The sequence below is a fragment of the Notothenia rossii genome, assembly GCF_949606895.1.
Source record: "Notothenia rossii genome assembly, chromosome: 8".
Taxonomy (NCBI): domain Eukaryota; kingdom Metazoa; phylum Chordata; class Actinopteri; order Perciformes; family Nototheniidae; genus Notothenia; species Notothenia rossii.
In genome coordinates, this window is record NC_136906.1 from 17,869,285 (window position 1) to 17,881,627 (window position 12,343).

General features: G+C 40.2%; 2 protein-coding genes across 8 annotated transcripts in view; one reads left to right on the forward strand and one right to left on the reverse strand.

The window, feature by feature from the left end:
* Positions 1 to 2,037, forward strand: part of aatka (apoptosis-associated tyrosine kinase a) — a 32,165-nt gene extending 30,128 nt beyond the window's left edge. For all 3 annotated transcript variants that reach the window (XM_079645408.1, XM_079645409.1, XM_079645410.1), the window contains one exon: positions 442 to 2,037. In XM_079645408.1, coding sequence (XP_079501534.1) covers positions 442 to 470 — 29 coding nt within the window. In that variant the 3' untranslated portion in view covers positions 471 to 2,037. The remainder of the gene's footprint in view (positions 1 to 441) is intronic.
* An 89-nt stretch (positions 2,038 to 2,126) lies between these two features.
* The window catches only part of LOC307016354 (BAR/IMD domain-containing adapter protein 2-like), a 53,185-nt gene continuing 42,968 nt past the window's right edge, over positions 2,127 to 12,343 (reverse strand). The window contains exons 8-15 of one of the 5 annotated variants that reach the window (XM_079645416.1): positions 9,799 to 10,041; positions 9,193 to 9,424; positions 8,424 to 8,625; positions 8,243 to 8,311; positions 7,995 to 8,148; positions 7,700 to 7,737; positions 4,069 to 4,111; positions 2,127 to 3,540 (exon numbers count right to left, since the gene is read on the reverse strand). In XM_079645416.1, coding sequence (XP_079501542.1) covers positions 4,084 to 4,111; positions 7,700 to 7,737; positions 7,995 to 8,148; positions 8,243 to 8,311; positions 8,424 to 8,625; positions 9,193 to 9,424; positions 9,799 to 10,041 — 966 coding nt within the window. In that variant the 3' untranslated portion in view covers positions 2,127 to 3,540; positions 4,069 to 4,083. The other 4 variants (XM_079645413.1, XM_079645414.1, XM_079645412.1 and 1 more) reach the window with 4 other exon arrangements.

Below are 12,343 nucleotides of genomic sequence, written 5' to 3' on the forward strand. Positions count from 1 at the left end.
ACATCGTATTGACCAAAAGAGAGATATTTTGGTTTACTTTGTTAGCTTCATAGTTGGAGTAAATTCTGCACATTATGTCTTACCAAAAAGTATTGCTTAAAATAAAATTCCAGTATGATTGAATGTGGCTGGTAAGAAGTGCTGTCCTTTATTTTTGTGTGAGTTCTTCACATTGCTTTGGTAAACACACATCATAATGAAATCTGTATAATCAGCTTTTTGAGGGATGTTTTGGTCAATATTTGAGAGTTAGCAATATACTGAATCCACAGATGGTGAGGGCTGTACAAACACCATTTGAGTCTATAGTTGTCTCTAAAACAAATGATCTTGGTGGGGGATATGGCTTCTTATGCTTTTGAAAAATATTTTGAGTGTCACTTGTTGGTTTGACTTTAATCCAAAGCCAACATACTTATTTTCTTTACTTTTGTCCTACAGGGAACATTGAAGATAGCCCAAAACATTGAGGGCCCCATCATCTTCACGGGAGGAGGACGAGGAGTCCTTCTCAACGCGGAAAAGCAGTATTATTATATTTAGATGTTTTACAGAGTTTTATTTTTTATCAACGTTTGGGGCATCTGGCTCTGGTGCCCCGTTATGAGACTGTGCCTCATATTGTAGTGAAAGACCCTCAGTTATTTGCACCTTTTAGTTTTTTAATTTGTGGAAAAAGTGATGCTTCTGGTAAGGCAACCTGAGCGAGACAACCAAGAGTGGATACAAAGTCAGATCATATTGTTTGAAGAAATATTAATCATCAATATACTTCTTTATCATATACTATATGACAAAAACACATTTGCTTGATGCAGCATCGTTTTTTGTTGGTAACCTTACAGTAAAGGTAAATGACATTTAAAATAAAATAAATCCAAAGGGAGAAAAAAACGAATTGAAAGGCTTATATCTGCTCCTCTCATTGGCTGCCTTCTTCTATCTGCTTACCATTGATCCAGATGTTTTAAAGACTGTTACAGCTCTCATTGTTCGAGCTAGAGAACACTGCTTGATGATTGTTGCATAACAAGCGATCGTTGATATCCAAACAGAAGATCAGACCTTTTAGGAGTGGGCGGTGGGGTTTGAAGACGGAAGTGCTGAAACTTAATTTATCCCTTAATCCAAGTCATATCCTTATCATATTGACGGGGGATTCAGTGCGTTATGGGAACATAAAGAAATAAATGAAGGTGATGTCATTCCCTTATTATCACCATCAAATATTCTGGTAATGATAACCTACAGTATTATGTCTACAGTGACCATATCTGTCTGAAGTACTTTCATACATTTGTAGAAGTGATGGCTCTGTCTTCATCTCCCCAACCTTGAATGAAATATCTAAACATGTGAGGTTTTCTTATGTGTGTCCACAGTGCCAGCTATAGGTTCACTTTATTTTGTTGCATATTAGCTATGTTTATATGACATGCCATCAGCAATAGAAGGACACCAAAGGGAAGGGTGTTTTAACACAATTTAGCGGTGTCATGCTAATATGCCAGTCATAAATGTTGAATGTCATCTTTATGCATATTTTCTACGTCTACGTATTGTCATACATAATCTATTCTATTACATTTGTGCTGAGTGCCAGAGTCTGGGGTATACACAAAAAAGGACATTCAAAATATGACAAATCTCACATATTGTATGAATGTTTTATCAATATGTAGCAGGTAGCTTGGCTTGAATTACTACTGCTGTATCGACAGCTCCCCCCCCCCCTCTCTATTGTGCTGTAGTGCCAATTCAGTTTCCCCTCACTTTGCCTTTTAAGTTTCGCAAAAGACAAAACGCAGCTAGTATTTTTGTACAATTTCAAAAGATGCAATGCAGGATATCCATCTCTACGATTTGCCAAAGAGATATTACCGAGCCCATTGGCTAAAGTGGCAGACACCTTTGGAGAAGGTGAGGTGGGTTGCTCTATGCACCAGTAGTAACATCATTGCTGTTCCACCCCCCCACCCCCCTCACTCATCGCTACTGTACTATCCCAAACAAATAAATCCAAATACTTTTTCCCTTCTTGTTTCTGTGATATTTGTATCTGCATTTATGTCAAAGAACAAAAGAAGAACACATCAAAACATGACACAACACAACACATACAAATATGACGTTTCTGCCCATTTAGATTTATTTTGGACAAGATAATTTATATGCACTTTCTGTACAGTACAGATATAATACAAACAGGGACAAAAGTAAGAAATGAAAACAATGAAAGCTATATAAAAAGTTTAAAAAAAAATGCATTTGAAACTTGCTGCCCAACTAAGCGGTTTAAGAAAAGCAGATCATATCCCTCAGGGTAAGTCATCCATGGAAAATGTACTTTTGATGACGTAAATGTTGATTTCTTGCAATCTAAGAGGCATTTTAGCTCACTCACATATTCATGAACATTATTGCCTTTCCAGTAAATTCAGTTCCATTCCTTTGCCCAAAGATCATACTGTGGATACATCTCTGCTCTAAGCTTTTCTGGCAGATGAGTGTACAGTATAATACCAAGAATGAACAATCAAAAGCTACAATAATACTGTACCTTAAGCTACCACTCCCTCAAAGCTAAATATAAAAAAAGACCCATTATGTATGCACTGGCTATCCGGCAGCTTCGATATTAGTACATTTCTAAAGAGAAGGGAAGAATAGCAAAGCTGACAATAAAAGCAAAAAAAAGGAAAATAATCCTGTTTATATTTTAAAGAATATATGAAAAACACATGTTTAACTGTAATACAAATAATTTTATATAACGATAGTTAATGCTGCATGAAGCATATGTTAAAATAAATGATAGAAGGCAGTTCCCACATTGAACATATGGGTTTACTGTATCACAACTAGTTAATATATAGAACTATATCACTTAACAAAATAAGAATTATAGTTTACTTACCAACTGACCAGTTCTAGCTATTTGTGACAGTAACCAACCAATCAACACTTCAGTGCATATTATGCACTGAAAGTGTCAATCATATTTCCCCTCGAGCTCCACTTCAAAATCTAATGAAGTGTTCCTCATCTGTTCATAAATGCAAATAATCCTCAATTGAAATTTACAGTATATAGTGTAAAAGAAATCCCATAGTTGAAGTGCAGATAAATAATGATGTGACTGCACTAATAGTAAAAAACTATAAGCCATACCTTATCCACAACTGGCATGATCTAAAAAAAACTAATACATTTACTCTCACGCTTGCGATTGGATGTTCAGGCTGAGACATTCAATTTATGTGGAACAGTTAGCAAAAATAATTACGATGATAAACCAGAAATTATCCAACACATTTGTACGGATAAGAAACTACATTCTTAGCAGTGTAACACACTTCATGGCCTTCTAGGGATAAAACCACAAACTCAACTCAAATGTGCCAACGTTGGCCATTTTCCCTCTCCCCTTTAAAAAAGGGCTCATTTGTAGAAAAGGGGGCATCAGGCTGCTAGTAGAAGATGGGTGTGGATCGGTCATCAGTGAAGGTGGGCCGGAGGTAGACCTCCAGGGAACGATCACTGTGGGGAGAGGAGGGGTGAGACAAGGAACAGTGACAGTTAGGATGAAGACACGACAGAACTTACAGAGATATATGGTCAGCTAACCACACCCACAGAAAACTGCCTTCCCATAGATTTGTTTCTTACAATGAGTTGAACAAACAGTAACAGTATACTGTGAGTTTGTAAGCAAGCATGTGATGATAAAACAAAAAAATGCGGGGGGGAAAAAAGAACAAAAAGGTTTGCTATAGGCATGCATGCAGGGTTAGTTTTCTGTTTATGATATTGTGACAGACATGATAATAATAATAATAATAATAATAATAATAATAAGTGAATTCCTTTACAACCCAAACCCCTACTGGACTGACAGAATATTTGCTGCCACATCCTTGGAGGTCAAAGGACAGTAAGACCAGTGATTCCCAGTAACCTACTGAAGCCAGACAGCCAATGACAGCAGCAAGAGAATCAGGCAGTAATAGAGAGAAGATAAAAGGAGAAAAGGGATTGGCTGAAAGGCGATGGAGGCTGGTGACTTACGGAGGTCCTGTTCCCTCAGAATCGGGACAATTCTGGACCCAAACTGGAAGGTAAAGAGAACCTTTGGGTTTGAATGGCTCAGATCATGCATGGGTCACATTTTTTTAACGACACTGCTGGTTAGTCAGATGCAATATGGACACAAGTGTAACTGTTAAATGTGATTAAAATAAGGGATGCAAAACAGAAGTATCTACTTCATGCGAAACATGCCACATACTAGATGATCATATGCTAAATTCTGTCAGGAAAAGTACCCGCAGCTCGCCTTGGTGTGGACATTTGACTAACAATGCAATCAACAGGCTGCTGCTCTGAATATGGGTCTGCAAAAATATGTGCATCATCACATCTATAAACCTAAACAAAAATACTAAAAATTGGGGGAAAAGGGAGGCAGGCAGAGTTCACATACTCACAATCTGTACACAACACCACACACACACTGACAGTCTTTTGATTCAGTTTTTACAGTGACACAGAGAGCACTACTGAGGCTATAGGTGTTATGTGGGGAGGGATTAGGATGAGACTGCATGCTTGGAACACAGCTGTGGCCTGAAATGATTTACACAAAATGTCGCAGGTTTGAAAGAAAAAAAAAAAAATTAAAACATTTAACATTTTACTTTGAAACATGTACAAAAAAAAAAAAATACAAAACTGAAAATGTAATTGTCACTGACAGAACAGATTTCTCGTCAGACCAGATTGTTTATTAATATATAGAGATATGTTTTATTTAGAATACCTTTGTAAAAAGTCACCATACATTCAAGGTCAATTTCAGTATCACATTTTCTGGTTTTCCTCCACAGCATGCATAAGATAAACACTTCAACTAATCAGTAGTTTCTCGAAATATTTTTTTTTTTTTACAAGGACAATACTTTTTAAAAGAAAAGACCAAAAACTACATAGCCACTCAGGGAATACAATCATAAATAACACTGAGAGCTGCAAAAGCCGTGGTTGTCATTTAACCTAAAAACTAATTCACAGCTGTTATGGAGGATAATCAACAGAAGATAAAAGACCTTCCAAACTCACTGTAGCTCCAAAAGAAATACCAGCGAGGCATTTTTATTTTTTCTTGACATTTCTGGCAGTAAGCTCAGCCAAGAATGTCAAACAAGTTTCTTTGGGGCTAATGGTCGTCATTTAAAAAATCTTTTGATATGAACACATGTTTTTTGCAATGATCATATTTCAGTGCAATTATGTGGACTGAAGGAAATAATATATATATATATTATTATTATATATCTATATACTGTATATTGTCGAAGCTCAGTTTGAAAATGTGTCTCATTGCAGATAAAGTATTTGTTTAATAGGAAAAAAAAGAAGCGACGTAAGGCAAATATGACACACGCTCTCTGGACAGAAAATTAGCACTGACACAAGGAAGCACAGCGCCACCTGCGGGATCTCTCACAACAGAAATATTCTGCTGCACAGCCTTACTTTGTAAAAAGCTATTTTTTGAGCAAGTGTTGCCGGGTGGGAACTCCATTATACTGGGCCCACGTGTGCTTAGAAAAGGCCATTCAGCCAGAGGCTTTAGTACAACGACATTGAAGTCTTGGTACTTGTACAGTACATGAACATGTCCTTTAGTTTGACAAAATGACACAACCATGTACATGCATGAAAGACAAGCAGTAGCAAAGGCAGTCTCTTGAGAGATCAGTCCGTGATGGTGGACTGTGATCAGAGATAGAGTATTCAGAGTCCATATCGCTGCATGCCGAGCAGGCGGGCCCCGCTCGGGCTCTCTCGCTCAACGCAATCCTCCACCCACCAACCGCTACTGTCCACACCAACACCACCAGCAGCAGCACCCGGGACGGACGGAAGGAAGAAAGGAGGGACCCGAGGAGGAAGAGAGGACAGAAAGGAGGGATGAAACTGGCCTCTTCCACTTGGAGAAGGGGCGTGTGTGGAGATAGAGGTGGAGACAAGTGGACAGGAGGGAGGCTAAGAGGAGGGAAAGATGGGGAGGAAGAGGCCCCTGTGCTATCCGGAGCTGTCTGTGTCTGTCTGTATGTCTGTTCTCACACAGTCGAAATCAATTTGCCATCAGGACTGTCACTGTGGAACAAAGAGAGAAGGAAGCTTGCCAGGTCGGACACACTCAGAGGGAAATGGAGAAAGACAAGACAGGTACAAGGAGGCAGGGTAGAGTTTTGGTGTAGGTGGGGTTTGGAAATCTACTTTGCCCCACCTACACCTACAACTCCAAACACCCCTGCCATGATCAGGAAGATTAACTTCCAATTTCCTCATCAACAATTTTGAATCCAGATATGTTACGCTGGTTTGATATTACTGCCCATTTTATGCAGTTTAGTGAATGTTTGTCACTGAAAAGTACTACTGTGTGTTGATGAGAAAATCAAGTCATCTCCTTAGCTGAAGGGACATAGTGTTATATTAGTCTGGTGGGGTGAATACACCCTGCAGCACAGTGATGTCTCACAATACTGATACAGAAAAAAACACATTCAGAGCAGACAAGAGTATGTATAACAGCTTGACACTGGGGCCGAAAAGCCCCAGGCTGACAAGCAGTGATGGCTGAGATGAGATCAGCATGAAGTCTACTGTCACAACATGTACTCCAACAAACACCAATATGATTGCACATTGGCTCACACACACACACACACACACACACACACACACACACACACACACACACACACACACACACACACACACACACACACACACACACACACACACACACACACACACACACACACACACACACACACACACACACACACACACACACACACACACACACACACACACACACACACACACACACACACACACACACACACACACACACACACACACACACACACACACAAAGATGTACTCCCTGATTGGACAGAAACAAAACAGTCACAACTCTGGTGAGTCAGCAAGGATTTGATAGGATAACTGTGAAAATATACTGAGCCACGAGTAAACTAAGACACTGGTTCCCCTAGGGTGCAATTATTGCTTTAAAGAGCTATTTAAAATATAAGTGAATATAAGAAAGGAGGAAATGAAAAAGAAGACAGATAGATCCCATGAGGTGGGGATGTTAACGCTACACCAAAATCCAGATCCCAACTATATTCCCCATTAGCTTTGAAATTCTTAGTAAACAAATTAAATATACAATCTAAAAAAAAAAAGGAATAGCGAACAATTTTGATAACAATTCTACTAATTTCTTTCTCTGTCCAATCATTTGTCTCTTGTTCTGGATCTGTATTCAGGTTTTGGACTGTTGGCCAGACAAAAGAGGTAATCTAAAGATGGCTCCAAGAAATTTTGATTTACAGAAATACTGAAAAAAAATGAAATCGAATAATTGTAATGTACACTAATGTGGTTGATTGTTTATGTAGCATTTCATTTGATCTGGCTACAGTATGTTAAGCAGTTGCCTTGCTGTCTCTCGAGTGTTCCAGCATGCAGTTACTCAGGTGAAATGTTATTTATTTAAGGGTCTGCTTCTCTTCTTCTGATAGTCACTTCTTCCAAAGCTATCCAAATGAAAGAATTCCGATGCTAGCAGCAGTCATATTAGTCATTACTAAGACGGCAAGGTAGAAACAGCACTTACCTTGTGGCAAAGCGGCCGTCATAATCCTCTATGGCAGGCTGAAAAGATAAGAGTAAAATGTTTTACTTTGTGTGCTTGTTGGCCTAAAATAAAAAAAACTGCCATACTTGCATTCAAACACTAGGTGGCAGCAGAAACTGAGCAAAAGTCCCCCTAACAGTTACTGCAGGATTACTCATATCCAATTATGCAACACAAGGCTTAACCAGATGGGGGCTACAAATTAAGTGAGCAAGAGTAACAAGTGTTTGTGTGTAGTTCATGGATACTACACATTCCGTTAAATTGTTCCTACCTGTGTGCCGAAGGCTGCCATGCTGTAGGGGCGCGGGCGGGTCTGAGCGAGGCTCTGTGCAAGCAGTCGGGCAGTCAGGCCATAGTCAGGTGTGGGCAGCGATGCATCACTCTCCAACAAGTTCCCTGTGCTGCTACTTTTCCCATGGTGCAAGCTGGTTAGGCAGGCAAACAAGAAAGGCCTCAGACGAGGTCTCATTCTGGTTCATTAAATTGACACACAGGTAATGATGGAAAAATGCTACATACTTCACTTTGAGCTTCTCACTGTCACTTTCAGGCAGCACACGTGTGTAGGAGAATGGAAACCAGCCACGCCTAAACAAAGGGAGCACCTTGTTAAGCTCCTCATTCACTGGATCTACATGTGGAACAAATATGTAAGCAATGTCACAGTATGGACACAGGCAATGAACAATCCTTCACTTACATCTTGTTCTTCTCATTCTCTCCATAGTGCCAGCCATCGCGGGCCTCAGGCACTAGCAGGGTGATTACGTCTCCCTCAGAGAAACTGAGCAGGGTGCCGTTGTCACCTGCAGCGTGGGAGAAGATGGCCTGGACACGGGAACGCCCGTTCTTTTCCAGGCCTGCTGCCATGGAACTGGACCTGGGCAGAGTCCGTGTCTCTCCTTCAGTGTTTGCAGACAGAGACAGTAGTCAGTGACATGAAATCTATTAAGAGTTCAGAGTACCAGATGCTCTGGATAACTGGAGTCTGCAGTTATAACTAAAGATAAGATTGATGATATGTATTTTGTAGGCACTGACAGCAACCAGGCATTTGTTCTAAATTTAACATTTTCTCATTGTGCTTCTGAATTGCATTTGTTAACATCAATCCATCACTGCCAAATAACCCGAGTCAGGGATAATCACGTAAACAAGACTAAATGATTGGTTGACTGTCTCATGCCAACATTTCTTGTAAAGGCGGCTTGAGTCTGTTGCTACCCTTCTCCTCCTTTGTGACACTTAGAGCAGCAGCTATCAACTCCATCACTGTTCTTTAGCATAGACATTAGTAATGTTTAGTCATAAAGTCGTATACCTAAGTATTTACGTGATATTAAAATGTTCCTCGCTGTATCTTTAAGCCAGGAATAGGTTTGAGCCACAATCAAATATTCCACTTGTGATTTTCCTACTGCAAGCACTACTGTTTTTAATAAAGGTGTAGCAGTGTGCAGATATCTTACCCACGGGGTTCTTATTCTTGGCGGGGGCTGGCCTACGGACAGGAAGGGTGTTGGAGTAGACATCGCTGACCTGTCTCTGGGGCTGGGCCTGGGCCTGGCCCGGTGGCTGGGTCTGGGGGGATGCCGGCCTGACTTGGGACACGGATATAGTCCCTCCGTCAGTCCAATATTCCTCCCCATGGGGTCCTGTTGTCCCATTTACCATGGACATACCATCAGGGCCAATCAGCCTCTGGAAAAAACAGGCATATACAGAAAATGAATAATAAACTGTGTAAATGGCATAACGTTGAAACTTGACCTGAAGTCTAGGGAGTGTTCATCCAAGTGTGTCAGCTGATTGCTGCCCAGCATGACATGTAGACTAAACAGTGACTGTTTGACTTCCAGAACTGTAATTCAGTTCTCTCGATGAAGATAAGAACAGCTTCTTTTTAAGTTTAGTGTTTGCAGTTATACACACAATAAAAATGGACAGACACGAAATGTAAACAATAAACACATGATAATGATAATGATGATAATGAACACAGGAGAAATCAAACCTTAATAATATAAGTATACATAAAAACATATTTTTATTACCCACGGATTTTCTTAACTCACCGCTTGGTGACCCAGGCCACCACTCATAAAAACAGCCAGCTCTGGGGGCACAGGAAGAGGCGTGGCCCCAGGGATAGGGTCTGAGATGACCAAGTTGGATTTGGAAGTATGGAGGGGGCTTGCTCCCCCAAGGCCTGCAGAGCCCATCTGCTGGGCCAGGAGCATGGCCCTCTCTGGCAGCTTGTTGGGGTCTGAGCAGGCCTGTTGCCACACTGGGATCTTCTGGGTCAGGAGGTCTTTACCCTTGAAGTAGGAAGAAAAGGTTGAAGAAACACACACAAAAAGTGATACATTTATCTATGTAATGTCTTGTCTTTTATTTGGACCCGGAGTCTGTAATAATGTTTTGATTGATTGATGTTGCTGCATTGTGACCAGCGAGTTATTTTTTCTTTGTTGCATCTCCTTTTCTCCAAACAAAAAAAACCATTCAGTTCTCAACAGTTTTTTCCTCAAACTGTATCCTTGACCAATGCCCTTTGCAAAGCTATGATAATGTGCTGCGTGGGTGAGGCAGTGGGACAGACGAACATACAACTCAGCTGCCCACTGCAGCTTCTCACAGCCTGTGGACACGGCTGTTCTTTCCACCATCATAGAAGTAATGGATGATCAGCAATCAACACATTTGTGTCTTTACCGTATAGTTTCATGCACACACAAAACATTGTCCCTTTGTATGTGCTAATTTCAAGCTCTCATATCTTTCTCCCTCTCAAACACACACACAATCTTACGCTGACAAACACACACTGGAGAGGGTTCTTCAGTTTGCTGAAGGTGAACTCTTCCTACGCACACCCCCATCCTGATTAATGACTAGACTCCATCACACACACACACACACACACACACACACACACACACACACACACACACACACACACACACACACACACACACACACACACACACACACACACACACTCCCAGGAGACTGATATACTTCATTACCCAAGAATATCAAATTCTTGGCAAATGGACAGTCATACATTTGTAGCACACAGACAAAAACAAGCATTCAAACAAAACCCTTGCTAATAATGCTCCATTACATTTGATGGTATGACAGAGTGGAATATATTCAGATTTAACGGTTATTTGCTTTAAATGTCAGCAGCAATGTGGAAATATCAAGAAGGTATAACAACATTCAATAGTGACTGTTGTAAACAAAATGGGTGAGAAACAGTTTGTTTTTCTTTGATTTCAACCCATCTTTCTCTACATTCATCATTTCGATGCCTTTTGATGATCTGAACATGTGAGGCAGTTCTCTCCACAAAAAGGTGACCAGACACACGAAGGGGCAGTGATGGATTACAGCTTCAGATGTGCCAGTCAGCAGGGAATTGTCTACAGTATTAATACATTTTTAAAATGAAGAGGCCCCTGTGAGCTGTGGAAATAATGTGACTTTGAATTATACATGTCTCCTATTATGTTCCTTTTGCTGAACAATGGTCCACATGTTGACAGTTAGGGGTAAGTAGGCTAGAAATGACACAACAATAGTGTACAATTCTATAATTTGACCAACAAGCTCTGCACATGTTGCTTTTGTACAAAAAGGACAGAAAATGTGTTCCCGATTAATTGAGAGAACAAAAGTAATGACAACCATGTTGAACTCAAGGCTACGCACATTCAGAAAACCATGCAGATAGACAACAACAGAAAATGAAAACAGATCTTTACCGACATTATGACACATGCACAGGACTTTAAAATAGCAGCGCTAAATAGATGAACACACTGCACAATGCTCAGAAATCAACAGAAACTGTTTCCAGGGGCAACTAAAAAGTGATGCACATGGCTACGACACGCTTGTTGTTGCCATGGTTTCCGGTTGATTAAATTATTGAAGTGGATTATCTGTCAGAGTTGTTGGAAATGTTAAAGACGATTATTATTCTAAGCATGATCACATGATTCAGATTTCATAATATGGCCAAAGGAAGATATCTGCAATGATTTCTGAATCATGCAATCAAACTGATATAATAATAATAATAATACACATTTATGTACTCTTCTAAGACGACCTACAGGTAGCAGGCTTCATCAAGATCAAACGCTACAGCTGTGTGCATCACTTTTTTATATTCCCCCGGAAACAGTTGTGTGTGTTTCCCTATTGCAGAGCTTTCTTTAAAGGATGTGTGGTGCATGGCTGTCGAATTGGTGAAGATGTTTACTAGTGTCATCTCTATTTGCATGTGTTTTCTCAATACGCTTGGTTTGTTAAGCACTCTGGGCCACTGTTAGTCACTGCAAAACACACAAACACATTTTCGAAGATTTAACAAATAATTGAAGGAAACACAAATTCTTGCTGTATTTCAGATCATCTCTGTGCACAGCTTTATGAAAGGCCCCCCTGACTAATATCAGTTTAATGTTAGGAGCAATTCGAACCATATACAGTAGGCACACTATTATCTGTTAAGTTCAGACAGGTTTGCTCATTTCAAAAGAGATATTTTGTTATTTGCCTTTTCATCTTTTCCTCTTCCCATTGATTATAAGCGGGCAGGGCTAG